Genomic DNA, 25161 nt, shown 5'->3' on the forward strand with positions numbered 1-25161 from the left:
TTTGGGCGTACTCCTGCGAAATTTTGGTTTGCAACCAACAATTTATTCTGATATTTTTGACCAATAAATAGCCACAATCCCAAAAGTCGCTGTAAACGACCTCAGGGAGGTCGTCCAGAGCGGTTTTTGCAAAAGTCGATGGAAACGATTTTGATTGGCTACTTTTCCAAAAACCGCTGACACAAAAGTCGCTCCGAACACGCCCATATTATTGATTGGTGCTTGACACAATGACACAATGATCATGTAATAAATGAAATTATCATTTATTTCGACTATAAATGAGTTTCTGAGAAATGTACAAAAGGCTCACACTATTTCGTGTCAACCGCTGACCAATCAACGCGCCGTGTACTTGCTTGGCCAACAACTTCAATCAATCAACGATCATGATGATGTTGGCGGGTCGGCGGTCGTTCTGGAGCTCGGCCAAGTCTGCACTGACCAAGGGCAAGGAGACGATCAGTCGTATCTCCAAGATCAACGACACCGCAGACATCGTGGATGGCCTGTCGTCCATTGGCCTGAACCAGTTGCACGTGTTTCCCGAGCCGTTGCGGCAACGCGTGTCGATGTTGCTGAAGGAACGCACACAAGTCCAGTTGGAAAAACTCAAAGAAACGATCACCCTTGGTACGTCCAAGTCGCGGTTCCCGTGGGATAGCCACAACGAGCAGATCGGATGGGAGATGGACAAGAAGGCCAAGATCCCCGAGTTCCTCTACGGCCCGCAAGAAACGATGGCGTACATGGCGTTCGAAATGGACGGCGTGTACTCGTCCGTGCACCATGTGCTGCGCCAAATGACAGACGCCGACGGCGAAGCAACCCCTTTCCAGCCCAAGTCGATGCTTGACTTCGGGTCGGGGCCAGGCACGGCGTCGTGGGTGGCCAAGGAGTTCTTTGACGAGTCGCTCCAAGAGTACCGCCTCGTGGAACCGAGTCAGTCAATGGCGGATGCCGCCAACGTGATCATGGAAGGCTTCCGCGGCCTGAGTTTCCGCAAATCCCTCGGTGAAATGAAGCGCGAGATCGCCAAGGGCAAGCAGTACGACTTGATTATGGCCAGTTTTGTGCTGAGCGACATCACTAACGACATTGAGCGGATTGCGATCGTGTCGACGCTGTGGAGTTTGCTTGCTGAAAACGGCCGGCTGGTGCTCGTGGACCGAGGTACCCACGACCATCTACTCGTATCTAGTCCATCATAAACCTCGCTAACTTTCCATGACTACTATGGATGGGACTTGACATGTACATGTCACTGTATAGGCAACTCGTGGGGGTCGCTCCAAGTGCGGTCAGCTCGACAGTTTATCCTCGACTCCCTCACGACCAATGCAGACGAAGTGGTCGTGTCTGACGACGCCACGCCTCGCATCCAAGGCGGCAAAGTGCTCGGTCCGTGCCCCCATCAAAAAGAAGTAAGTACCTACCATCATTTCGCCTCGAGCGGGCATATGCGACATACACTCACAAGCAACAACTTGTGGGTGGTATAGTGCCCCATGAAAGAAGGCGAGTGGTGTCATTTCGTGCAGCGGACACCTCGCGTGACGCAGCCGCGGCTACCGACGACCCAACGATGGGCTGGCTACACGAGCATGAAGTTTTCGTACGTGACGATTGAGAAGAAGGCGAGCCACAATTCCGAGACCGACGTGGCCACCAGGACAGAGCTTCCGCCGGCCCGCATGACGCGGTAATATACTCGCACCACCCGAATCTGTTGTAGAGTTAGCTCAATACGTACTTCTGTGGCGGCGGCGTAGGGGGCCGTTGTTGAGCTCGCGTCATGTGACGTTGGACTTATGCCACCCCGAGGTATGACAGAACCATCCAAACACCGGTGGCATGTACAAGTTGATGACGGGGCGATCGGTACATAGGGTGAGTTGGAGCGACGACCAGTGACCAAAGGCCGGGCGATCCGTGATGTGTACCGTGCAGCGCGCAAGGCGCACTGGGGGGCGCAGTGGCCGGCGTCCAAAGATAGCTACGAACTGCCCAAGGCGGTACACCCCCCCAAACGCCGAAAGCGAAAGCCGTCGGCGAAAAAACTCGCGGCGCGCGCAGGCAAACTCGTACAAGACAGTTAAACTAACGCTAGTACAAGAACGCCCCTTTCCAGTTTCCATTTGCATACATACTGTAACTAGTACCTGTAGTACCGTACCTGACGATTCATGTATTCAAAACGCCATCGCATTTGCAAACGCCCCTCCCCCCCCACCAGCCAACAGCATGAAGACTTGAATGGTGTTGTCGATGCATGTTAAAGGGTTTGTGGATTTCTCATCTTATGCAATGGACATGGCTCTATTCGTCCCCCATATGTGTAGACCAGAGATATTGTGAATTCGCTATAACCTTCCTGGTGTTGGTCTAATCAATATTGAATCACGCTGGAGTTATGATTGGTTGAATATTTTGTCTTTTCTGTAAGAGCCAATCAAATCTACTCAAATTTGGATTAGCCAATAGCGTCGATTCAGCGGCGAGATTCGATTCGGCGAGGTCTGGAAATTTGTAACGAATCCACAATAGTGTACGTACATACCATCGCAGCAGGCCAAAAGTTCCACCCTGTTTGACGTTATGGCAGCTACAACTCATACTACGTATGAAGTGACCACTCATCAACAAAAACTTCGTAACGGAACCACATGACAAAGGCCATCTATTCATTTCTAGTACTAGATATCCCACGTCCTGGTTGTTTACAGTTTCTTGACAATGTCGTCGTAGCGAGGCACGGCGGCGACGTTTCCCACGGACGCCAACAGCGGCTTGGACGCAACCAGCTTTTGGGCCAACGCCTGGACGTCGGCGGCGGTCACGGCAGCCAACCCTTGCTGCACATCGCGTTCGGTGATGGCCTTTTGGGTCTTGGCGGAGCGGGCCAGCTGCGTGAGCGACCCATCCTTGGACTCAACCCACGAGCTGTAGCCCAAGCCGCTCGACTTCTTGGCGCCTTCCAACTCGGCAGCCGCCACGGACTGGCTGGCCAACGATTGGATGTCCTTGAGCAAGGCGAACGTAAGCGCGGACGCGTCGCCCGCTTTGGCCACGCCACTCAACCCCACCAACGACGCATCGGCGTAGTTGGCGGCGAAACCCGTCGAGAACGGACCCGAGCGCTGGGTGAGCAAGTGCTCCAACACGTGCGCGGTGTGCAAGTCCTTGCCGACAAGGGCGCCGCCGGCAGAGAACCCCACCGCCACGTACGCATGCGACGAGGACGCGGCCGTGCGGTGTTCGCCACCGACGTACGCGGCGGGGGTGGTGGCAGTCACTTGACCGGCAGCGATGTCGGCAAAGTAAGTGTTGGCCACGTCGATCAACGACGCCTGGGCGATGTTGCGGCCGACCAACACCAAGTTGCTGGCGGTGGCGTGGTGCGCATAGAACGCTTCCAAGTGCTTCGAGTTCAACTTGGACAAGTTGTCCTTGGCGTAGATAGAGCGACCCAACGTGCGGTTGTCGTAGAACGCAGCGGCATGCACGCCTTGCACCAAGAGCTCGACGGCGTTGGCATGGAACAGTTCTTCGTCCACGGCGACCTTTTCCTTTTGGGTGTTGATGTCCCAGTCCGCATGGCGGGGAGCGAACAACGATTCCGCCAAGATGGCCGCGGCGTCGTTCACGTACTCGGGCGCCACGGTGATGTTCCACGACACGTAGTCGCGGCCGGCGCGGCTAGACACGGAACCTCCGATCGCTTCGATGTCACGGAATACCGCCAAGTCAGATTGGTCCTTCGTGGCACGGAAGGCCATCTTGCTGGCCAACAACGAAATACCGGCATCCTTGGCCGTTTCGTGGCGGGAACCAGTGTTGAACACCACACCCAAAGTGGCCGTCGTCGCGTACGCCGGCGACGACGACGCCAACCCGAGGCCCTTGGTGGTCTTACCTACAGTGACTTCGCTGGAGAGCGACGCAGGCGTGCCGGTGGGGACCGAGGAAAATACTTCGGACAGGGAGCTGGCATGACGCACGCCGACAGACGACGCCGACGAACGAAGGACGCGGCTAAAGCTCATATTCGCAGCAATGGACGAAGGGGTTGACTGAAATGACTGGTTTGTTCAACTCCACAGGATTGATCCCAACCCCTCCGTCACTAAATTGACCAATCCGAGACCGTTCTGGCTCGAAAACAAAATTTAGCCAATCGAATCGCTCGGTGCAAAGAGATGGCGTTCGTATCCGGACGATTGGCAATGCACACAGTAACTTCGTTCGGCAAAGGGGCCAGCTTCACGGCACCACAATTAGACATATGTGACGTGTACATTAGGGTGATTTGCTGCGGCAGTCGTAGAACAAGCGTTTGGTGACAGTCCGTCCAAGTTAGAATGATCTTAAATTCGGCTTTCAGATGGTATTTTGTTTGGAATCAATACGCGGAGAATGCAATGAAATCCGGATAGTGTTTTCGACACTCGGGTTTGGTGAAACCGATGTTGTTGAAACGACTACAGCGGTTATGAAAGCCAGGACGGCGTTGTCGAGTACGGCGGTGGCAACGATAGAGCCAACCATGGTGGACGACGCTGGTAGCGCCGCGGACTTCAGAAAGATCTTGGACACGTTCCAAGACAAACAGACGGCCGACCTTTACTCGCGGCAGGTGGCGCTGCTGCAAGTGTTGGTTCAGAAATTTCCATCGGGGTGTGTTCGTTGCTATAAAAGCATATTTTGCCTTCTTCTAACACACAACCATAGGTTCAAGATGCAAGATTTGCCAGAGGTGGAGGCGATATTGCGCGTCGCATACGAGAAGATCGAGGCTGGCGTCGACGTGTTGATCGAGCCAGTGTGTGGCCTCGTCGCCCACTGCAGCAAAGTACATTATGACTTGACCATATTCCATACCTGCCATCCTAACAACTGTGTATGCATGTAGCCATACTTGCGAGTGAAATCGAACGAAGAGTTCACGTCGCCCCAGTTGTTGCACACGTTGATGTGCCTGTTAGGCGAGTTTCTCCTGTCGTTCGAACCACAGATCCAAGTCGTTGCCGCCGACACCCTTCGAGCATTGGCCACCGGCGCATGTATGGCACTCGTTGCGCTTTCCTCTGGATTCCCAAGTCGCTCTTTTAGGTCTGGGCCATCCCCCTCGACAAAGCGGCAACTCGGACGACCATAGCGATGACCAGCGACCGCTGCCCAGAGATTACTCCCAGCAACTCGTCGAGCGTTGTGGGATTGTCGAGGCGTCCGCCGCGGCCCTGCAGCGTCTTTTGGACGACCAAGAGGTGCGATATTACATCATTGTCACAAGGTGTTCCAACTGTCGAATACCCAGGCCAGTGACGACGCTAACCGCAACAAACGGATGGACTTGCTTCTATTCCCCATCGTGGACTTGCTTCAAGAGATCTCTAGCTGGGGACCCAACGCCCAGATCCTCACGGCCCACGGCAGCCACGACCGCATTCTAGACATCCTCGATCAAATCGACGACCTGCGCGACGAATTTTTGCCGCTGTGCCTTGAAATTCTGTGGAACGTGCTGGAGATTAGCGCCACGACCACTGCCACCATCCAAAGCTGCAGATCACGCGCCGTGATGCTCCACGCGCTTCGCACGACCAACGCCATCCACGCAATGGGTAGCCTTCGGACGTTTCAAGTGCTGCACAAGCTGTTGCAGCGATTGCTCGTGCACGGCTACCGCAAACAAGACAAGGAACTCCGGTAATAACTCACTGCAGTTGTCGGAAGTGATGTCACTGTTGCTATCGTTTTTCTCAGATTGGTCTCATATATATATATCACTTTTGACATCATGTGGATGTTTCAAAATATATCATTTTTTTATGTCCACATTGACCACATCTGAAAGTTCTATCCCTTTCCATGTTTGACGTTTTGTCGTACTATAGCAACACCACGTTGATGATCCTCGACATTCTCGCGTCCAAGGCGCGGAACCTGCCGCTGTTCGCAGAATCCGGACTGCTCGGGACCTTGCTCAAATACGCGACTGCCGCGGACCTCCCCAGCACCACCACGTCAACTTTGGCCAAATCATCCCACTTTGCCTCGTCCTGCGACGAAGATTTCGAGTTCAAGCACATGCTATGGGTGGTGCTAGCCGACGTGGCCAAAGACAACATGGAAGCCGCCCGCCTGGTCTCTGACTCGCCGTTTATTCACGTATTGTTGCTGTACGTGTCTCCTCAATCGCACCACGGTGGGCAGCACTTTACACCCGCCCAACGGCATGTGCTGCAAGTCATGGCGCTGCATGTCCTCTCGACGCTGGCCCCGCGCATGCCCGACCTGTTTGTCCAACTGCTTGGCCACGTCGCGCTGTTGGAATTCGTGCAGGTACCACAACGACATTAGATGGTGTGCGATGACGTGGCGCGCCGTAGACAAGCCACGACGAAGACGCCAGTGCGTTGGCCCTCCAGCTCTTCCACGAGCTCATCTCGACGTCCAACGATATGCAAACGGACGTGGGCAACATCGGCGGTGTCGAAGTCATGCTGACGCTGTTTGCAGACGTCGCTCGGGCGTGTGCAGTGCGCCGCACGGCCAGTACGTCGAACGCCCCCAGCCACCCATTTTTCTCATTCTGGTGGATGGATAGTTGCCGTATGCGGTGCCATGTGCCACCACCACGACGCCAATCAAACGCGGTTCCGCCGGGCTCAAGGGGTTGCCGTATTGAGTTTGCACTTGCACTTTGAACCCGCGCACGCGGTGAGCCAGGACAACCTGATCGTATCCGTCGTGGGATGTGTCTGGGACAGCATCATTGGCAACGCCGAGAGCGAGCTGTGTCTGATCCAATCCGAGGGTGTCGACAACCTCCTCGATTTGCTCGAAGTGTACGTCCAAAACTTAGCAATAATTAACGGAGCGGAATGATGATGATGAACACATGCAGGTGCCCTCAGCTCATGCACGGCCAGGTCCTCGGTGTACTCGCTGAACTGTGTGAAAATGTCAAGGCGGTGGCGTATTTTCAAGCGTGGAAGAGTAAAACCCAATGCAGCGCCACCCAGATGCTGCTTCGCATGTACGCGGACGAAGAAACTCGCTTGGGGGTCCAACGACCTGCCACGGGACTACTGCAAAACATTGCGCGACCGCTTGCGATGCAAGTGACGCCCCCGTCTCCCTCGTCTGGTGGGGGTCATAGATATGATATATACGTATCGGACCATCGTGAAGTGGGCAACACTTCTAGGGAGTGACAAGCAGCCGGTGGTGGCCTTCGTGCGGCTGAAACAAGCGCTCGTGCATTCAAAAGGCACCCGACACACTGATCCTAGCCGACGTACGTCGTCTGTACGAATACACAAATGATGACATGGACCTGCATATGGATGTAGGGTTGGTGACAGCCACAGCCAAAGTCGACCTCCGATCCAAGATATTTGCCGTGTTGGCGAGCGTGGGGTTTTCATGCGTCCCGGACGACCTATCGTTTAACGTGTGTACACTTTGCTTCACTGCATGATTCAACCTGTAACTTTCAAAAAACTATATGCTAGGAGCAAATGACGTTAGCAGTGGCCAAAGAATTCCCCGTGTTTCTCGTGGGCGAGGAGTGGCTCAACGTCAAGTTGGCGCTGTATGCTCAAAACATTCGTCCGATTTATGCGGATGCCCTCCTCATGGAGATGAAGCTCGAGCACGTATACTCGGTCGTGACGAAAGTGCGATGCTGCCAGGAAGACATATACGCTCGAAAGGAAAGCCTCAAAGCCAAGGACGAGGCGCTCTTCTTTGCAGGGGTGCGCCACCAGAAGGAGCAAGAGCGGCAAACGTCGTCCAAGAAAACCGTGTCCAACTCCAGTATGAAATCACATCTGGAAGCCAAGAAGCGGAAGGCTGACATGCTGCGCAAGTCCACAATGGTGGACCAAGCGACGGATGAGTGCATTGACCTCCCAACGAAATATGTGTTTACGGACCCCCCGCCAGTCTATAACGACTTGTAATACACTGGAATTATACTGCCAGGTAGTTTGGATGTCTTGTGCCGTTTTTCGTGTTGTAACCCCAAAGGATGTAGTACGGCAACCTTTAGCCAAGTCCTGGGCTGGGATTGGTGGAAACTTGAAACGCCCGACTTATCCGGATTGGAATGTTCCAAAAAGCAACCTTTTGGCAATACGTGCGTCCGCTACACTCAATCTAAAAGTGATATACAAATGCAATTACCAACATATCCTTCCAAGTGACGGAGTTCAAAGCGTCAAGAGGTGATTCATCTTCACATTTGCTTTGTTGTGCTCAAGTGTCCTCTCTAAGTATGCGTCTTTCCCTGTCATTGTCCATTATCTATGCTGCCAATGCCGCGCAGGCGTTGAATTACGACCCCAAGTCGGTGCTCGGTGTGAACGACCCCGTGTTGATTGCCAAGATCGAAGGCTACATGCCTCCCATTTGCTCCTCGTTGTACGGCGACGCCCAGCATTGGACGGACTGGAGCATCTGCTCGGCCAAGTGCGGCAAGGGTGAACAAGTGCGCTTCCTCACCAACGACGCCAAGAAGAACCTCCAATCGAACGGGTGCGAGATCTCGATCGACAAGCGCGAATGCAACGGCAACGAATGCCCCCAGGATTGCCAATACTCGGACTGGCCGTCGCAGTGGTCCACGTGTGACAAAGCGACCGGCATCCAAGTGCAATCTCGTGAAGAAATCACCCCCGTCAAGAACGGCGGCAAGACATGCGCTGAATTGTGGGGCGGCGTCACGCGCACCCGCCAGTGCGATGTCGACTGCGAAGGCTCGTTCGGCGAGTGGTCGGAGTGCCAAGGCAAGTCGGGCTCCCGCAGCCGCGTGTTCAACAAGACAGTGCAAGCGTTGAACGGCGGCAAGAAGTGCCCGGCGCCCGTTGAGACGGAGCGCTGCAACCCCGAGTGCCAAGCCATTGCGTGGGCGCCGTTCAGCGAGTGCAACCCTGTCACGGGCCTGCACACCCGCACCCGCGACATCCCTTTGGACAGCAACTTTATCCACCTCAAGTCGGCGCTCAAGGCCAACAATTGTCCACTGACCGACACCCAGCCGTGCGACTTGGACTGCAAGGTGTCCGAGTGGAACGACAACGGCACGTGTGACCTCTCCACGGGGACGCGCAAGCTGACGCGCCACGTCGTGCAAAAGGCGGTCAACTGCGGCAAGCCGTGCAACTCGCTGGACCACGACACAAACCTGGAGTCGACGGAGACGTGCCCCGTGCACTGCCAGTTGAGCGACTGGGGCCCGTACTTCTGCGACAAGGTGTCTGGCGTGTCCACGTCGACCCGCACGATCGTGCGCCAGCCCCTCAACGGCGGCAACACGTGCGGCGACTTGCAGCGCACCAAGGACTGCGGTCCGTCCACGTGCGAAACGGGCGACTGGAACACGCAAGAGTGCTCGTACGACACGTGCACGGCCGTGCGCACCCGCGAGCAGCTGTACCCCAAGCGCGACCAGGGCAAGCCGTGCAACCTGTACGACAAGACGCCGTGCACGCTGGACGCCCAGATGTCCGAGTGGAGTGAATGGAGCACGTGCGACGCCACGGGCCACAAGAAACGCTCGCGCGAGATCCTCAACAGCGCGTGCCACGGAGGTGCCCCTGCCGGCCACACCCACGAAAAGACCACCGACGGGTGCGGCAACATCATCTGCGACTCGGTAAACAACCCGTGGCCGTCCAACGAGGATGGAGACGTGTGGGGGCCTTGCGACCAGGTGTCGGGGATCCAAACCCGCCACCGCGCCATCATCACCAAGCCCACGGACGGCACCGTGTGCGAGACGCAGCAATCCCGCACGTGTGCCGTCAACTGCGCGTTGGATGCGTGGCGTCCATGGTCCAAGTGCAACGAATGCACGGGCCTCCAGAACCGCACGCGCAGCGTGTTGCAACCAGACTTGAACGGCGGCAACAAGTGCGGCGACACCAAGGAAGTGCGCAACTGCGACGTCGTATGCGAAGCCACCGAGTGGACCACGTGGTCTGAGCCCGACGACTCGTGCACGTGCACGCGCACGCGGACGGAGCTGTCGCCGGCGTTGAACGGAGGCCAGTGCGTGTTGGAGGACACGGATAAGCACTGCCCCCGCAGCTGCGAAGTGAGCGAGTGGAGCGCGCCAGGCGAGTGCCACACCGAAGGCAAGCACGCCGGCCTGCGCCAATTCAAGCGCACGGTGCTCAAGAAACCGTGCAATGCCGGCGCGGCGTGCCCGGAGCTGGAGAAGTGGGAGACGTGCAACGTGGACTGCGAAGTGGGCGACTTGACCGACTGGGGCAAATGCAACCTCAAGACGCAACTCCAAGAGCGTCACCGCCCCGTGCTCCAGCAGCCTTACAACGAAGGCAAGCAGTGCGGTGCGACCACCGAAGTCCGTGCGTGCGGGACATGCAGCGACCTCGTGGGACCGTTCAAGTACACCAAGTGCGACAAGGAAACGGGCACCCGCACGGGCGTGGCGTCGTGGATCGCCGAACCCAAGCAAGGCCAGGAGTGCCACCTCCAAGTCACGGAACCTTGCGACGTGTCGTGCGACGTGTCCGAGTGGAACGCGGGCACGTGCGACGTGCACACCGCCCAGCAAGTGTTCACCCGCCAAATCGTCGTGGACGCCAAGAACGGCGGCGTCGCGTGTCCCCTGGCGGACGAACTCGTGCGCCACGAGCCGTGCAAGGTGGACTGCGTGGCATCCGACCTGTGGGGCCCCTGGTCCAAGTGCAACGGCCAAGGGTTCTCGTCCCGCAAGAAGATTGTGGACATCGTGGCCCAGAACGGCGGGTCCAACGCCGACTGTTTGGTCGAAGAAGTCAAGGTGTGCGCCGTGGACTGCGCCATCGACACGGATACTGGTGATGTCTTGCAGCCGGCGCTCAACGGCGGCAAGTCGTGCAAGAAGATTGCGGCGGAAAACAACCTCCCGGGCGACTACTCGGACGTCACGACCACCACCAACTTCATGGCCATGGTCAGCGCCAACAAGGAATACGCCATGGCTGCGTTGGCCACTGGTGGCGTCGGCCTCATGTTTGTCGCTGGCTTGATCTCCACGCGCCGCCAACGCCGCGGTGGATACGACTCCATCTCCCGCCAAATCCCCAACTAAAAACCCGTTACATTTCGAGTGCCGTAGCATAATGTGCATTGAATATAATACATTTTGAGTGAACAATCGTCGCCCATTGTATTGATCCATCGGCCTTGTTGGCATATCTCAGAATGAAGACTGGTGCCATCTCGAGAGCAATTCCAGCAGGACGAGTCAGGAACGGTTTCGGCTACCCCTACTCATGATTTTATCACAACCTTCGAACACCATGTACAAGCATACATGTATTAGCGACAATGAAATCACGACTTATTGAATCAATGCAGCTACAGTTGAGGTCAAAACGCCAGCGACCAATCCCGACGCCGACGATTTCACGGTCGTCACTGGCACAGCGGCTGTGGTGGCAGTCGGGACAGCCGCGGTCGTGTTGCTCGGCTTGACAGCAGTCTACCGACCGAAATGCTGCGAAGGCCGGAATGCTACACTACTATATCATTTTATTCGCATGTTGGAAATAAGAAAAACCTCTAATTGGCCACGTTGAGTGTGATAAACTGATTGCGATACAATTATTAATATTTTAACTTAGTTCGCAGCTTTTCGGTCGGTAGAGGGCCGGTAAAGTCTGCAGATCGTCAGGCACCCGCGACGCTTGACTGAGCAACTTCAACCATTGCCATTACTAGTAGCTTCAAAGCGTCATCTAGCTGGGCTACCGGCAGATCAAGATCAAATAGGTCGTGTCGTCGGACCACCTTTCCCATAGCCGAATTGCATGGACTTGCACAACGTAGGGAACTCCACTGAAGGATGTCCTTTTTAAGTAATCCCAGAGCAACACATTACACATTTTGCTCCAAACAACGCACATGAAAGCCATCACTATCCTCTCGCATACGTCGCTGGTTGTCTCGGCCCAACAACCTGCGGCTTGCACAGCTGAACAATCGTGGCTGCTGTCAAGGGATCCAAGAACTTGGGCGGGTGCACCACGGACGCTGGATTCGACTGACTCACCTTCTCCACCACGGATGCCCTCCCGACGGACAAGCAGGCCACCGCCTCGTTGGCGTCCAAGAACTTCTTGGCGTTGGTCGGTGAAGCCAACGGACTCAAGTTGGCATCGTGTTCCTTGTGGAACAACGACTTGTCCGTCCTCGTAACCAAGGACCCCGTGGCGTGGATCAAGGCCAAGTCGACTGCTGTCAAGCCGAGCAACACGACCGCGGCTGTCCCGACTGCCACCACAGCCGCTGTGCCAGTGACGACCGTGAAATCGTCGGCGTCGGGATTGGTCGCTGGCGTTTTGACCTCAACTGTAGCTGCATTGATTCAATAAGTCGTGATTTCATTGTCGCTAATACATGTATGCTTGTACATGGTGTTCGAAGGTTGTGATAAAATCATGAGTAGGGGTAGCCGAAACCGTTCCTGACTCGTCCTGCTGGAATTGCTCTCGAGATGGCACCAGTCTTCATTCTGAGATATGCCAACAAGGCCGATGGATCAATACAATGGGCGACGATTGTTCACTCAAAATGTATTATATTCAATGCACATTATGCTACGGCACTCGAAATGTAACGGGTTTTTAGTTGGGGATTTGGCGGGAGATGGAGTCGTATCCACCGCGGCGTTGGCGGCGCGTGGAGATCAAGCCAGCGACAAACATGAGGCCGACGCCACCAGTGGCCAACGCAGCCATGGCGTATTCCTTGTTGGCGCTGACCATGGCCATGAAGTTGGTGGTGGTCGTGACGTCCGAGTAGTCGCCCGGGAGGTTGTTTTCCGCCGCAATCTTCTTGCACGACTTGCCGCCGTTGAGCGCCGGCTGCAAGACATCACCAGTATCCGTGTCGATGGCGCAGTCCACGGCGCACACCTTGACTTCTTCGACCAAACAGTCGGCGTTGGACCCGCCGTTCTGGGCCACGATGTCCACAATCTTCTTGCGGGACGAGAACCCTTGGCCGTTGCACTTGGACCAGGGGCCCCACAGGTCGGATGCCACGCAGTCCACCTTGCACGGCTCGTGGCGCACGAGTTCGTCCGCCAGGGGACACGCGACGCCGCCGTTCTTGGCGTCCACGACGATTTGGCGGGTGAACACTTGCTGGGCGGTGTGCACGTCGCACGTGCCCGCGTTCCACTCGGACACGTCGCACGACACGTCGCAAGGTTCCGTGACTTGGAGGTGGCACTCCTGGCCTTGCTTGGGTTCGGCGATCCACGACGCCACGCCCGTGCGGGTGCCCGTTTCCTTGTCGCACTTGGTGTACTTGAACGGTCCCACGAGGTCGCTGCATGTCCCGCACGCACGGACTTCGGTGGTCGCACCGCACTGCTTGCCTTCGTTGTAAGGCTGCTGGAGCACGGGGCGGTGACGCTCTTGGAGTTGCGTCTTGAGGTTGCATTTGCCCCAGTCGGTCAAGTCGCCCACTTCGCAGTCCACGTTGCACGTCTCCCACTTCTCCAGCTCCGGGCACGCCGCGCCGGCATTGCACGGTTTCTTGAGCACCGTGCGCTTGAATTGGCGCAGGCCGGCGTGCTTGCCTTCGGTGTGGCACTCGCCTGGCGCGCTCCACTCGCTCACTTCGCAGCTGCGGGGGCAGTGCTTATCCGTGTCCTCCAACACGCACTGGCCTCCGTTCAACGCCGGCGACAGCTCCGTCCGCGTGCGCGTGCACGTGCACGAGTCGTCGGGCTCAGACCACGTGGTCCACTCGGTGGCTTCGCATACGACGTCGCAGTTGCGCACTTCCTTGGTGTCGCCGCACTTGTTGCCGCCGTTCAAGTCTGGTTGCAACACGCTGCGCGTGCGGTTCTGGAGGCCCGTGCATTCGTTGCACTTGGACCATGGACGCCACGCATCCAACGCGCAGTTGACGGCACACGTGCGGGATTGCTGCGTCTCGCACACGGTGCCGTCCGTGGGCTTGGTGATGATGGCGCGGTGGCGGGTTTGGATCCCCGACACCTGGTCGCAAGGCCCCCACACGTCTCCATCCTCGTTGGACGGCCACGGGTTGTTTACCGAGTCGCAGATGATGTTGCCGCACCCGTCGGTGGTCTTTTCGTGGGTGTGGCCGGCAGGGGCACCTCCGTGGCACGCGCTGTTGAGGATCTCGCGCGAGCGTTTCTTGTGGCCCGTGGCGTCGCACGTGCTCCATTCACTCCACTCGGACATCTGGGCGTCCAGCGTGCACGGCGTCTTGTCGTACAGGTTGCACGGCTTGCCCTGGTCGCGCTTGGGGTACAGCTGCTCGCGGGTGCGCACGGCCGTGCACGTGTCGTACGAGCACTCTTGCGTGTTCCAGTCGCCCGTTTCGCACGTGGACGGACCGCAGTCCTTGGTGCGCTGCAAGTCGCCGCACGTGTTGCCGCCGTTGAGGGGCTGGCGCACGATCGTGCGGGTCGACGTGGACACGCCAGACACCTTGTCGCAGAAGTACGGGCCCCAGTCGCTCAACTGGCAGTGCACGGGGCACGTCTCCGTCGACTCCAGGTTTGTGTCGTGGTCCAGCGAGTTGCACGGCTTGCCGCAGTTGACCGCCTTTTGCACGACGTGGCGCGTCAGCTTGCGCGTCCCCGTGGAGAGGTCACACGTGCCGTTGTCGTTCCACTCGGACACCTTGCAGTCCAAGTCGCACGGCTGGGTGTCGGTCAGTGGACAATTGTTGGCCTTGAGCGCCGACTTGAGGTGGATAAAGTTGCTGTCCAAAGGGATGTCGCGGGTGCGGGTGTGCAGGCCCGTGACAGGGTTGCACTCGCTGAACGGCGCCCACGCAATGGCTTGGCACTCGGGGTTGCAGCGCTCCGTCTCAACGGGCGCCGGGCACTTCTTGCCGCCGTTCAACGCTTGCACTGTCTTGTTGAACACGCGGCTGCGGGAGCCCGACTTGCCTTGGCACTCCGACCACTCGCCGAACGAGCCTTCGCAGTCGACATCGCACTGGCGGGTGCGCGTGACGCCGCCCCACAATTCAGCGCATGTCTTGCCGCCGTTCTTGACGGGGGTGATTTCTTCACGAGATTGCACTTGGATGCCGGTCGCTTTGTCACACGTGGACCACTGCGACGGCCAGTCCGAGTATTGGCAATCCTGGGGGCATTCGTTGCCGTTGCATTCGCGCTTGTCGATCGAGATCTCGCACCCGTTCGATTGGAGGTTCTTCTTGGCGTCGTTGGTGAGGAAGCGCACTTGTTCACCCTTGCCGCACTTGGCCGAGCAGATGCTCCAGTCCGTCCAATGCTGGGCGTCGCCGTACAACGAGGAGCAAATGGGAGGCATGTAGCCTTCGATCTTGGCAATCAACACGGGGTCGTTCACACCGAGCACCGACTTGGGGTCGTAATTCAACGCCTGCGCGGCATTGGCAGCATAGATAATGGACAATGACAGGGAAAGACGCATACTTAGAGAGGACACTTGAGCACAACAAAGCAAATGTGAAGATGAATCACCTCTTGAAGCTTTTTGAGACGGTAACCCACAAGATATTTTAATCAGGTCGTTTGAATGCTCATAGTCTTCGTTAAACCATTCTATCGCTGTATTCTTGTAGGATTGCACTTTCGAAGATCACGCATTTCCGGATAAATCAGAGGTTTCATTTTCTAGCCAATCATTGCAGACTACACCCACCAGAACAATACAACCTAAACACGTCTTTGAATCTTGTACACATCAATCAATGGCCCCCAAAACGCATCGTAACTGATCGTTGCCATCAGAACAGATATGTTGACAAGGATTGATACCATGAGGTTGAGTATTGTTAACGTAACTCCACTAGCTAGTTTTGAAATTCGAGTCTTCAATCACAAGAACATCCATCGTTAGTGTGCAAACTTGATATGCCCTGCATGCATTAAACTTGTCGTGTGACACGACCAACTCATTTACGTGTGCGACACCGAGCTGTATCCGTGGCTACGCTCTTGGAATCTGCGCTTCATCACCCCAACCAACAACATAACCCCGACCCCGCCAGCTGCAAACATCGACATCACGACTTCCTTGTGTTGTCTGGCCAAGGTAGCAAATTGGGAAGCGTTGCTCACGTCCGAGTAGTCACCATGCAGCCCCGCAGCCGTGGCTACTTCTTGGCACGACAATCCGCCATTCAACGAGCCACGCTTAACTTTTCCGGTCGCTGTATCAATCGCGCAGTCCACAGCGCAGGCCTTGGATTCTGATACGGTACACGCATCATTGCTACCTCCGTGCTGGGCGGGGTAATCAATGCCCAATGTACGGTTCATCAATCCATTCGGTTGGCAGTCACCCCACTCTCCCCACTTGTCGGTAGGTTTGCAATCGACGCTGCACTTTTCGAGTTTCTCCAAATCCCCGCACGCGTCACCACCGTTCAACGGATGGACTAGAACCTTCCGCGTGAAGGATTGCTTACCCGCGAGGGTGCCTCGTACATTGCACTTGCCAGCCGTCCATGGTGTGAGTTTGCAGTCCACGTCACAGGGTTCCGTGACTTGCAACGTGCATTTCTGCCCTTGTTTGGGCGTGTACTTCCACTTTGCGACCCCCGTGCGCGTGCCCGACTCAGGGTCACACGACTCGTAATTGAAAGGCGTGAGGAGGTCGGCGCACGTGCCGCACGGCTCCGTCTTGGTCGTGGCACCACAACTGTCCCCGTTGCCATAACTTTGTTGGACGATCGCCCTCTCTGCCGTCGACGTCTGGGTTGCGAGGTCGCACTTGCCAAACGGACCCCAGTCGCTCATGACGCAGTGGACGTCGCACGATTCCCAAGACTCGGTCGCCCCACAAGAAGCGCCGCCGTTGCACGGTGGCGTAATCACGGCCCGAGTTAGTCGTCGGTACCCCGCGTGTGGCCCGGTCAAAAGGCAATCCCCCGTCACGTTCCAGCTGCCAACTATGCAGTTCTGAACACACGACGGGTTGCTCTGCGTCAACACACAGGCCCCTCCGTTGCGTGCCGGGGATAACTGGTCGCGGGTGCTGTAGCACACACACTCGGCGTCCGGTGCGCTCCACGGGCTCCACGCCCCAGTCACACACGTCTCCGCGCAGTCGTCCGTCTCTTGGGTGGGTCCACACTGACTGCCCCCGTTGAGCATGGGCTGGAGGATGCTGCGAGTGCGGTTGCGCAGACCATTATCACAATTGGACCAGGCACTCCACGAGTCCAGGACACAGTTGACTGCACATGAGCGGGTCTCCGACGTTCGGCAGGGCTCTTGGCCAGCGGTGGGGGGCTTGACAATCCCGCGACGTCTAGTCTGCAGCCCCGTGGCTTGGTTGCACGGCCCCCACACGTCTTGGCCGTCCTCGTCAACCGGCCACGGATTGTGCCGAGGCAGGCAGATCGACTGGCACGACTGGGTCTCGGTCGTGTGTCCTGCCACCGCTCCCCAATTGCACGCTGGGGAAACAATCGCCCGAGTGCGAGTGCGCTTGGCAGAGTCATCGCACTCACTCCAGTCGGACCACGGTCCCATGACCGCGTCGGCCGTGCACGGGTCAAACGCTTCCAACTGGCACGGCTTGTCGGCATCTCGGTCAGGGTATCGTCGAGACCGGACCTTCTTGGACGTGCACGTGGTCATATTGCACGCGATGTCGGCCACCCACTCGGTGGGTTCGCACGTCGCCGCGCAGATCGGACACGACACCGTCCGGCAGTCTTGCGTCTGGCTCGTGTCGCCACAGGCGGTGCCGTTGTTAAGCGGCGCTTGAAGCACGGACCGACGACGAGTGGCGACTCCCGTCGACTCGTCGCACGTCCACGGCCCCCACTTGTCCACCACGCACGACACACTGCACGGCACCGTCTTGGTCAGAAGCGTATCATGTGCGGCTGAGTCGCAGGGAGTGCCACAAAAACGAGCGGGTTGTACAATGGGGCGAGTGAGGGTCTTGGTACCCGTGTTGAGGTCACACGTGGCAGCTTCCGCATCCAACCACGGACCCACTTGGCAATGCACGTTGCAAGGTTGCACGTCAATGGTGGGGCACTTGTTCGCTTTGAGGATCGTCGTGAGTTTGAACCAGTTGGCGTCAACGGGTACATCGCGCGTGCGAGTGCGATTGCCAGTCACGGGACTGCACGCGCTGTACTCACCCCACGGAATGTCCGCACACGCGGGGTTGCAGTCTTTCGAGTCCACCTCCGCAGGGCACGCCGCGCCACCGTTCAGTGGGGTCACCGCCATGTTGAACTGCCGGGCCACCGTTCCTGTTTTGCCGTTGCAAGTGTTCCCCCACGCTCCGTAGCTCCCTTCGCAGTCCACGGCGCAGTTCTTGGTTTGAATGGGCGGCCCCCACAGGTCCGAACACGACTTGCCCCCGTTTTCGGCCGAGATCAGTTCGACGCGAGTGCGGGTTTGCGTGCCCGTGCCCTTGTCGCACACACTCCACCCATTGTTGGTGTTTCCAAGCCAGTCACTGTACTGGCAGTCGCGAGGACACACAGTCCCCGTGCAATTGCGCTTGTCGATAGAAATCTCACATCCGTTGGATTGTAGGTTTTGAACGCCAGCATTGCTGAGATAGCGCACTTGTTGACCGGCGCCGCATTTCGCCGAACAAATGCTCCAGTCCGTCCAGTGCTCGCTGTCGCCATACAGCGACGAGCAAATCGGTGGCATGTAACCTTCAATGCGCGCGATCAACACTGGATCCATCACACCCGCGACATCCCATGGACGGTATCCCGCCAATGCGAGCCCGAAGCTTGAGCTAGCAAGTACAGCTACGCGCAGCATGCCTGTGACACTACGCGAATGAAACTTGGGGTTGTCGTGTGGAGGCCCAAGGGTCACGCTCGAAACGCTTTAAGATACCACTCCCTTGAACTTCGTTAGTGATGTCATATTATCTCATTAGCTGCAAAAAACGTCCCCCATTGAAACTATTTTGAACGACCATACCATCACATACTGCACTGTAGTAAATGAAAGTCGATTTGACACACAGCTTCGATGCACTACTTTACTGTAATTGAGTGCCCAAAATTGCAATTAGAACTCTTTGGATTGCGTTGACAATGGTGGATTCACATGATCAACCAGCTTATAGAATCTAGTCGACTTTTTTGTGGGTTGTGTCTCTAGCCAGAGGCAGCAGCAGCAGCCCCCCCATGACACTAAGCCCCCCCATAGTGTAAAACAACACGTTCCACCCGTACGATTCTTTCACAAGGATGGGGAGCATGCCAGACGCGATAGCCCCCAACGACCCCATGCCGTTGACGATGCCCGTGGCACCCGTCGACGCAGACGGGGCGTGTGCTCGTTCGCAAATCTCCGCGCAGGCAGCCCCTCCTAACATGGAGTCTGGTCCAGCTACAAACAGCCCCACGGCTGCCATGATCGCAATGTTGGCGATCTGACCGCTAGCAGCAACGTGTGGATACAGGACGGTGGTGACCCCACAGAGAACGCACATGGGAGCTACGATGCGCGCACTGTAGCCGCCACACCATGCGTCCGAGGCATAGCCGCACACGACGCTGCCAACGGTGCCCGCCAGGTCAAAGGCGGTGGAGAGAAGGACACTTTCTGCGGCGGAGTAGCCGAGCATGGCCGTCAGGTAGAATGGAAGCCAACCTAGAAACGTGTACCGAACGAGCTTGACGCAAAAGTACGCACTGCCGACGTTGGTCAAGTGGGGTACAGACCAGGGCTGGCTAGAGGTTGGGAGGTTGTTAGCTAAGGATGGTGCCACAGCAGACGAAGGGGACGTTTGGAGCACGAACAGGCACATAAATGCAAACAAAAACGACACGAATGCGGGCAAGACAAAGACGTTGTGCCACGTGGAGGTGCCCAGGATGTACGCACCAAAAGCACTGGTCGCAAACCCGCCCAGTTGCTGGCACGTTGTCCACAAACCCAAGACTTGACCGCGACTAGATGGAGGAAACCAAGCGCGCAACACGTCCATGATGAACGGAAAGAAGAACGCTTGAAAGAGGCCATTGGCCAGCCAAGCGACCGACCGCATGTCCTTGGAAGGACTCGACCCAAACACCCACGAGCACACGCCAGTACCCAAGAACGCCAACGCAAGACCAAGGTTCGACCCAAGAAAGGACGCAACGGGGCCGGACGCGAACTGACCCACTGCGTACGACACGAGAAACGCCGTGTCGATGAGTCCGAGCTCGCTCTCCGTGTGCACGTTTTCCGCCATCAAAGTGGACTTGGCTACTGAAAATGGCTTGCGGGTGAAGTACACCGCAATGTACGCAGCATATGTGAACAGGAATATCAAGCGCTGGCCTGTAGCATTGCTGGATGTAGCCGGCGCCGCGGCTGTGGCTGTGCCACTTGGCATTTTCTTGTGTGGTGATGATATTCAAGATTCGATATCCGGATAATCTCAACCATCAATGATATGTAATTGTTTCAAATTTCGCTCCTGTCATACATTCTGAAAAATTAATATACTTAGAAGGGTATTTCTCAGGATCGTCCATCCCTGTCCGATATTTCTCAAGATCGTCCATCGAGAAATATTATTATTCCAAAGGAGGGAAAGCAATTCCATTGGTCAAAAGTAAATCGAGTCAAACAGTAAAACCACTCGAACTTATTTCACCTTTTGCAGACTTTTGGGCAGGCGACAGTTGCGCACAGCCGTCCTGGTCCAACGATACGACACCGGACACATGAGGTAGCGATTGCCATTCACTTTACCTGTATGCCAGGCTCATCCTCTTGCCGTAGCAGCACATCAAGCCGTTAATGCCCGCGCTGCGGCGACCTTACTTAGAACTGCGAAATTTAAATAAAAAATAGTTCTGCACTCAGGCCAAAATTTATAATAATATGAGCGGGAGTTCTGAAAGTCAAGTAGTACTCCGTACTACCGTACTCCGGAGTACTACGTAGTAACATTTTCTTTGCAATATAGCTGTTACGTTTTTTTGTTTTAAATAAATGATAGCAATATTTATCCATTAAATGGTTTTATGAAATCCGTGGATTGGTCAAAATCCAACCAATGGGTACGAGGGAATCGACAACCTCCAGGAAAAATCGAGTGTTAACTGCCGCCGAAGCGGGGTCCACCACAATGCTGCCTCTGTACAAGAAAGGCATGAACTACATCACAGTGAAGAGACGACACCGCAACGTGACCATCTTAGCCGCTATGGCTTCCATCATCGTGTGCCTTCTTATTGTGGGAATGTATTCAATGTACTTGGTCCTCGACGATATTGTGGTGCCCACACCACCTCCGTTGCAACCTGTATCCGCCGCGCCGTCGGGTGCTATTGCCATCACGACGCAGATCGTACCAACGCCAGAATTGCTAGTAGCATCACCATCGTCCCCAGTCATTCCTGGGGTCGCCGTCACCAGTGCTGCACCCGTCCCTAATCCGACGACGGGCCCAGACCTGTGGTTGTTGTCGTACGTGTTGCCTATTGTAGCCGGTTTCTGTTTTGGATTCGTGGGCTCCATTCCCATCGCTGGTCCTACGTCCGCCATGGTGTTGAAGATGGGAATTCAAGGTCAATACTGGGACGCGCAAACGGTGGCACTTGGGGGTGCTGTCGCCGAAGCGGTACGATGCTATATCTACCGATGCTGCCGCAAGTTTCTCTAGAAGTTGCTAGCGACTCTCACGTTTTCTTTGGTATGTAAACTTGTAGACGTATGCTGGTGTGGCGTACTGGGGATTTGGTAGCTTCCTTGTAGGCGTCGGGTGGCTCTTACCTGTGTCCAAGTACGGCGTCACCTCCTCCTTGTTGGTTGTCGTCATGAGAATGGATAGGATTCTTGGCGCATGCATGTTGCTCGTAGTTGGGGTCGTGTTCCTTCGACTCGAAGTTCAACCGCAGATCGAATCGGACACCAACTCGCCCTCCAAGCGTCCATTTGGAGCTAGCACAGCGCGTGCAATCTTCGTAAAGCACTTGCTGCTCGGGTTCACCATGTCTGGCTTCAACCCGGCCTTGCTTGCCACGTACACCGGGGCACTGGCCAGTGGTACCCCGCCCTCCATTTCGAGTTTGTTGACTAGTATTGTCTTGCTTTTAAAATGTGGTGGACTTTTGTGCTGATTCTTTGCCAAATCTATCGATCGATTATATTGTGCTGATTGGCTACTTGATTCGTGTGTTGTGTGTTTTGATTGGTCGATCTTTGATTGTCTGTCGATTTGGTTCTTTGCTCATTCGATTGAGCACCCCACTACTCACTCCAATTTCGAATATATCGACTTGACAATGTATTAATTCTGTAGTGTACCACACGGGGTATTTGCAGTTTACGCTCGGTTTGGCCGTCTTATTCAGCATCGGCGTAGCATGTGGTATTTCCACTTGGTTTTACGTGCTCTTGACCTTGCTCAAGACATACAAACAGGTACAAGAACTAGTATACTAGTATATATATTTATTATATATCGCTCAAACTCTGGAATAGTAATATATTTAATTTTTGTGAATGACGGGATATTTGGTAGCGGTTGAAAAATCAAACCATCGGAGCCATCTTGCGGTGTATGGGCGTGGTGCTCATCACGCTCGGGTTGTACTGCACCAAGTCGGCGGTGGATTATTTCTTTCCCTAGCAAACTTAGTATCCCATGATCTGAAAAAATGTATACTGTACCATGAAATAGATATATATATATACAGTATATAGAAACGTGTTTGACGGTGGCTAGTTGCGTAGTACTACTTTCAAAGTATATATAGTATATATACTAACGTAGATGGCCAGTGTATTATGGTGCACTTGAAAGAGACTTCGTCGTAGAATGCAGCTTACTCGTCTCCCAGGACCGGGAAAAGTGCTGCGTGAAGCCGAAAGGTTGGGCATTCTTCTGATTATTTAATTGGCTTAAATAGACTTCAGCTTAGCGTTCATTTACTTCGATTTCCACTAAGTCAAGGCAAAATAGGAGGGACGGTTTAAGCTTAAAATATGTATGCTGTTTTTGCTTATTTTTTAGTGATTTCATTTTTCTAGTGATTCGATTGGCTACTCCAAAATCAAGCAATTCCATTGGCCAATTTGAGTACACCTTAAACTGTCCCGTGCCAAATAAACTGGCCATCTACATTACACGCAATTATTATGGTTAGCGTGCAAATTGCCGGTGCAATGCGTCGAGCCTCGCCGTCACATCGCCATTGGTGTCGTCGTCGTCGTGTACGCCCAGCACTTCGTGCACACGCGCCACGAGGTGGATCACAGAGGCCGCTTGGTCCGCAGTCAGGAAGGACATCGTTAACAAAAAGCGACCAGTTTTGGTCACCGCTTCCAGCAGCGACAGGGTAAACCAGGCGTGGGCGAGCTCGAGTTGGTAGTCGTCGACGTCGTTGTTGGGGTTCAAATTCACAAATTGCGCACTCAAACATGCCACGATTTGAAGCATCAAGTCCGAGTCGAGCTCGGCTTGAAACAGTTTTGCCACTCGCGGCGGCGTGGTCACTTGCAAGTACCTAACATTTACATACACATGTTTGGTCAGCAATTTCGCGCGATAGGATAATCGCCATCTTGTTGTCGCACTTGTATTTATCGCGCTGCGTCAAGCAACTGCGGCGCCATGTTCGAATAAACTCGACAGACGTCGCGGGTGGTACGGCGGCGTCCTGCTTTCCCACCAGCGTCTTGGCTTTGCTCGTGTCGACGTGCAGCAACGACTTGGTTTGGTACCCGCGATTGCGCTTGCGTTCGCTTTTCGACAAGTTTTGCAACTCTTTCGACGACACTGGTTTCAAATCGGCGCACAGCACAAAGTTCTAGATCCGTAAATGACATCAAGTGATGGAGAGCCGTGTGGTATTGTCGTGGGTAACGTCGTACGCGAAAGTCGTCGTAGCTAGCCGCGGTGTGGATCGCGCGCTTCTTCATGTCGTCGGTCAGCTTGTACTTGCGGTCCTCTTCAAGAGCAATGACCAGTTCCTTTTGAAGCGCCGCGGTGTCGAACGCGCCTTCGTAGATCGACGCCATGCCACTTTTTGTTCTGGGACTTTTTTCGGCCTTTGCGTCCTTTCGAGATCCGATGCGGATTATTCGGACTGTTATCCGGATGCTGAATCGAACCAATCAGCGTGCGTGCCGTTTGGCAAGATGGCTCGAATGGTATTTTTAGGTAGGTCGTAGCTGCGATGGCCACCACTTTGCCTTCGCCTCCGCTGTCAGCATGGACCGAGGCCGCAAAGCGTTGCCAACACTCAACAAACACACGGACTCCAAGTTCTACAATCGGTGCCAGTTGATCCACAAGCAGAAACTCAACACGATCAAGAGCACGATCGACAACAGCGAGCCGACGCGGCCGGCGCACCTTCGCAAGAATCTCAAGAAGGAGCAAATGAAGGAAGAGCGGTACGCCACGATCGAGCGTGAGAACCGCATTCTATTGGAAAAGATGAGCTTCATCATGCAGCACGACACACTCGACAACAAGAACGACGCGCTCAAGCACGGCCACAGCTTGAACAAGGAGCAACGCAAGCGAGAGCTCCAGCGCATCACAGCCGAAAACCAGGTATATCCCATCGCTTTATTATCTGTCTCACATTTGCTGGCCAACGCAGTCGATCTTGCGCCGCATCCAAACCAGACAGCCCACGTACGACCACGTCCAGTGGGAAGAAGAGGCCAGACTGCATGAAAAATATGCGCAAAACATCCGAGAGTACCCCGAAGGCGGCATGGCGGACGAAAGTGGCGAGTATGGCGAAGAAGAAGGATCTCCGACGTCGCGACTGCGATACACGACATCTGACGGTGCCATTTAGCCAACCTGTATCATCACTGATAGCATCCTCCAGCATCGCGATGACAATATAGAAACATATACGACCTTACCCCGCTTGATGTATGCACATATGCATGGAATTCACTCTGAAACAAAACACGCATACTGTACCCTAGTACGCATATAGGATATTTATACACTGGTGGCTCTAACACTACCCATACCTTTATTCAATATGCGCAATAACGTCCGTTGGTCGTACCAGCAGCTAGTAGATTTGGGATTAGTTGCACGAGCGTTTAACCTTGACGGTGCTGCTGCGGTGGCCACTTTCACAAGTAGCATTGCATACGGTGACGATGTACGCGGATTGGCCATGCATTCCGTCCAACTA

The 25161-nt window shown here is 55.3% G+C and overlaps 11 protein-coding genes across 13 annotated transcripts; 5 read left to right on the forward strand and 6 right to left on the reverse strand.

Moving 5' to 3' along the window:
• Positions 1–330: 330 nt before the first annotated feature.
• H257_02690 lies at positions 331–2130 on the forward strand. Of its 2 annotated transcripts, XM_009826437.1 has the most exons (5): positions 331–1173; positions 1273–1424; positions 1503–1702; positions 1773–1824; positions 1890–2130. In XM_009826437.1, the coding sequence occupies exons 1-5, from the start codon at positions 390–392 to the stop codon at positions 2097–2099; spliced, it is 1398 nt and encodes a 465-aa protein (XP_009824739.1). In that variant the 5' UTR covers positions 331–389; the 3' UTR covers positions 2100–2130. The 2 variants fall into 2 exon arrangements, with proteins under 2 accessions (XP_009824739.1, XP_009824740.1); XM_009826438.1 differs by having other exon boundaries at positions 1773–2130.
• Positions 2131–2565: 435 nt separating this feature from the next.
• Positions 2566–4093, reverse strand: H257_02691 (hypothetical protein). Its single transcript, XM_009826439.1, has one exon. It carries the CDS (start codon positions 4044–4046, stop codon positions 2721–2723), a length of 1326 nt encoding a protein of 441 aa, XP_009824741.1. The 5' UTR covers positions 4047–4093; the 3' UTR covers positions 2566–2720.
• A 385-nt stretch (positions 4094–4478) lies between these two features.
• H257_02692 (hypothetical protein) lies at positions 4479–7993 on the forward strand. The gene is made up of 12 exons (XM_009826440.1): positions 4479–4677; positions 4732–4852; positions 4913–5063; positions 5113–5267; positions 5318–5709; positions 5898–6345; positions 6393–6558; positions 6611–6851; positions 6911–7152; positions 7214–7303; positions 7359–7459; positions 7521–7993. Exons 1-12 carry the CDS (start codon positions 4493–4495, stop codon positions 7968–7970), a joined length of 2742 nt encoding a protein of 913 aa, XP_009824742.1. The 5' UTR covers positions 4479–4492; the 3' UTR covers positions 7971–7993.
• Positions 7994–8206: 213 nt separating this feature from the next.
• H257_02693 (hypothetical protein) lies at positions 8207–11196 on the forward strand. Its single transcript, XM_009826441.1, has one exon. It carries the CDS (start codon positions 8285–8287, stop codon positions 11105–11107), a length of 2823 nt encoding a protein of 940 aa, XP_009824743.1. The 5' UTR covers positions 8207–8284; the 3' UTR covers positions 11108–11196.
• A 163-nt stretch (positions 11197–11359) lies between these two features.
• On the reverse strand, positions 11360–12433 carry H257_02694 (hypothetical protein; the record flags this gene model as incomplete). Its single annotated transcript, XM_009826442.1, has 3 exons — positions 11360–11500; positions 11978–12375; positions 12418–12433. 3 exons carry the CDS (start codon positions 12431–12433, stop codon positions 11360–11362), a joined length of 555 nt encoding a protein of 184 aa, XP_009824744.1.
• A 211-nt stretch (positions 12434–12644) lies between these two features.
• Positions 12645–15467, reverse strand: H257_02695 (hypothetical protein; the record flags this gene model as incomplete). The annotated part of the gene is made up of 1 exon (XM_009826443.1): positions 12645–15467. One exon carries the CDS (start codon positions 15465–15467, stop codon positions 12645–12647), a length of 2823 nt encoding a protein of 940 aa, XP_009824745.1.
• A 330-nt stretch (positions 15468–15797) lies between these two features.
• Positions 15798–18871, reverse strand: H257_02696 (hypothetical protein). The gene has a single exon (XM_009826444.1). It carries the CDS (start codon positions 18800–18802, stop codon positions 15956–15958), a length of 2847 nt encoding a protein of 948 aa, XP_009824746.1. The 5' UTR covers positions 18803–18871; the 3' UTR covers positions 15798–15955.
• Positions 18872–19038: 167 nt separating this feature from the next.
• On the reverse strand, positions 19039–20375 carry H257_02697 (hypothetical protein; the record flags this gene model as incomplete). Its single annotated transcript, XM_009826445.1, has 1 exon — positions 19039–20375. The coding sequence occupies one exon, from the start codon at positions 20373–20375 to the stop codon at positions 19119–19121; it is 1257 nt and encodes a 418-aa protein (XP_009824747.1). The 3' UTR covers positions 19039–19118.
• A 685-nt stretch (positions 20376–21060) lies between these two features.
• Positions 21061–22710, forward strand: H257_02698. 2 transcript variants are annotated; one of them, XM_009826446.1, is made up of 5 exons: positions 21061–21611; positions 21700–21773; positions 21822–22036; positions 22293–22414; positions 22515–22710. In XM_009826446.1, exons 1-5 carry the CDS (start codon positions 21117–21119, stop codon positions 22620–22622), a joined length of 1014 nt encoding a protein of 337 aa, XP_009824748.1. In that variant the 5' UTR covers positions 21061–21116; the 3' UTR covers positions 22623–22710. The 2 variants fall into 2 exon arrangements, with proteins under 2 accessions (XP_009824748.1, XP_009824749.1); XM_009826447.1 differs by lacking the exon at positions 22515–22710 and having other exon boundaries at positions 22293–22455.
• Positions 22711–23050: 340 nt separating this feature from the next.
• On the reverse strand, positions 23051–24043 carry H257_02699 (hypothetical protein). Its single transcript, XM_009826448.1, has 3 exons — positions 23867–24043; positions 23570–23802; positions 23051–23499 (listed from the first exon to the last, which is right to left on the reverse strand). Exons 1-3 carry the CDS (start codon positions 24011–24013, stop codon positions 23136–23138), a joined length of 744 nt encoding a protein of 247 aa, XP_009824750.1. The 5' UTR covers positions 24014–24043; the 3' UTR covers positions 23051–23135.
• A 124-nt stretch (positions 24044–24167) lies between these two features.
• H257_02700 (hypothetical protein) lies at positions 24168–24873 on the forward strand. The gene is made up of 2 exons (XM_009826449.1): positions 24168–24554; positions 24604–24873. Exons 1-2 carry the CDS (start codon positions 24207–24209, stop codon positions 24805–24807), a joined length of 552 nt encoding a protein of 183 aa, XP_009824751.1. The 5' UTR covers positions 24168–24206; the 3' UTR covers positions 24808–24873.
• The last annotated feature ends 288 nt before the right edge of the window (positions 24874–25161 follow it).

The sequence above is a fragment of the Aphanomyces astaci genome (assembly GCF_000520075.1).
Source record: "Aphanomyces astaci strain APO3 unplaced genomic scaffold supercont1.4, whole genome shotgun sequence".
In the NCBI taxonomy this organism is placed as follows: domain Eukaryota; phylum Oomycota; class Saprolegniomycetes; order Saprolegniales; family Verrucalvaceae; genus Aphanomyces; species Aphanomyces astaci.

Coding starts and splice junctions, on each gene's coding strand:
- H257_02690 (XM_009826437.1), top strand. CDS start 390: ATGATGATGTTGGCGGGTCGGCGGTCGTTCTGGAGCTCGGCCAAGTCT. Junction 1,425..1,502: donor CGTGCCCCCATCAAAAAGAA/GTAAGTACCTAC, acceptor TGGGTGGTATAG/TGCCCCATGAAAGAAGGCGA. Junction 1,703..1,772: donor CCGCCGGCCCGCATGACGCG/GTAATATACTCG, acceptor GCGGCGGCGTAG/GGGGCCGTTGTTGAGCTCGC.
- H257_02691 (XM_009826439.1), bottom strand. CDS start 4,046: ATGAGCTTTAGCCGCGTCCTTCGTTCGTCGGCGTCGTCTGTCGGCGTG.
- H257_02692 (XM_009826440.1), top strand. CDS start 4,493: ATGAAAGCCAGGACGGCGTTGTCGAGTACGGCGGTGGCAACGATAGAG. Junction 6,346..6,392: donor CGCTGTTGGAATTCGTGCAG/GTACCACAACGA, acceptor GGCGCGCCGTAG/ACAAGCCACGACGAAGACGC. Junction 7,460..7,520: donor CGGACGACCTATCGTTTAAC/GTGTGTACACTT, acceptor ACTATATGCTAG/GAGCAAATGACGTTAGCAGT.
- H257_02693 (XM_009826441.1), top strand. CDS start 8,285: ATGCGTCTTTCCCTGTCATTGTCCATTATCTATGCTGCCAATGCCGCG.
- H257_02696 (XM_009826444.1), bottom strand. CDS start 18,802: ATGCTGCGCGTAGCTGTACTTGCTAGCTCAAGCTTCGGGCTCGCATTG.
- H257_02698 (XM_009826446.1), top strand. CDS start 21,117: ATGCTGCCTCTGTACAAGAAAGGCATGAACTACATCACAGTGAAGAGA. Junction 21,774..21,821: donor TGGCTCTTACCTGTGTCCAA/GTACGGCGTCAC, acceptor GAGAATGGATAG/GATTCTTGGCGCATGCATGT. Junction 22,037..22,292: donor CACCGGGGCACTGGCCAGTG/GTACCCCGCCCT, acceptor TTAATTCTGTAG/TGTACCACACGGGGTATTTG.
- H257_02699 (XM_009826448.1), bottom strand. CDS start 24,013: ATGGCGTCGATCTACGAAGGCGCGTTCGACACCGCGGCGCTTCAAAAG. Junction 23,803..23,866: donor CTAGCTACGACGACTTTCGC/GTACGACGTTAC, acceptor TTACGGATCTAG/AACTTTGTGCTGTGCGCCGA. Junction 23,500..23,569: donor ACGCAGCGCGATAAATACAA/GTGCGACAACAA, acceptor TGTAAATGTTAG/GTACTTGCAAGTGACCACGC.
- H257_02700 (XM_009826449.1), top strand. CDS start 24,207: ATGGACCGAGGCCGCAAAGCGTTGCCAACACTCAACAAACACACGGAC. Junction 24,555..24,603: donor GCATCACAGCCGAAAACCAG/GTATATCCCATC, acceptor TGGCCAACGCAG/TCGATCTTGCGCCGCATCCA.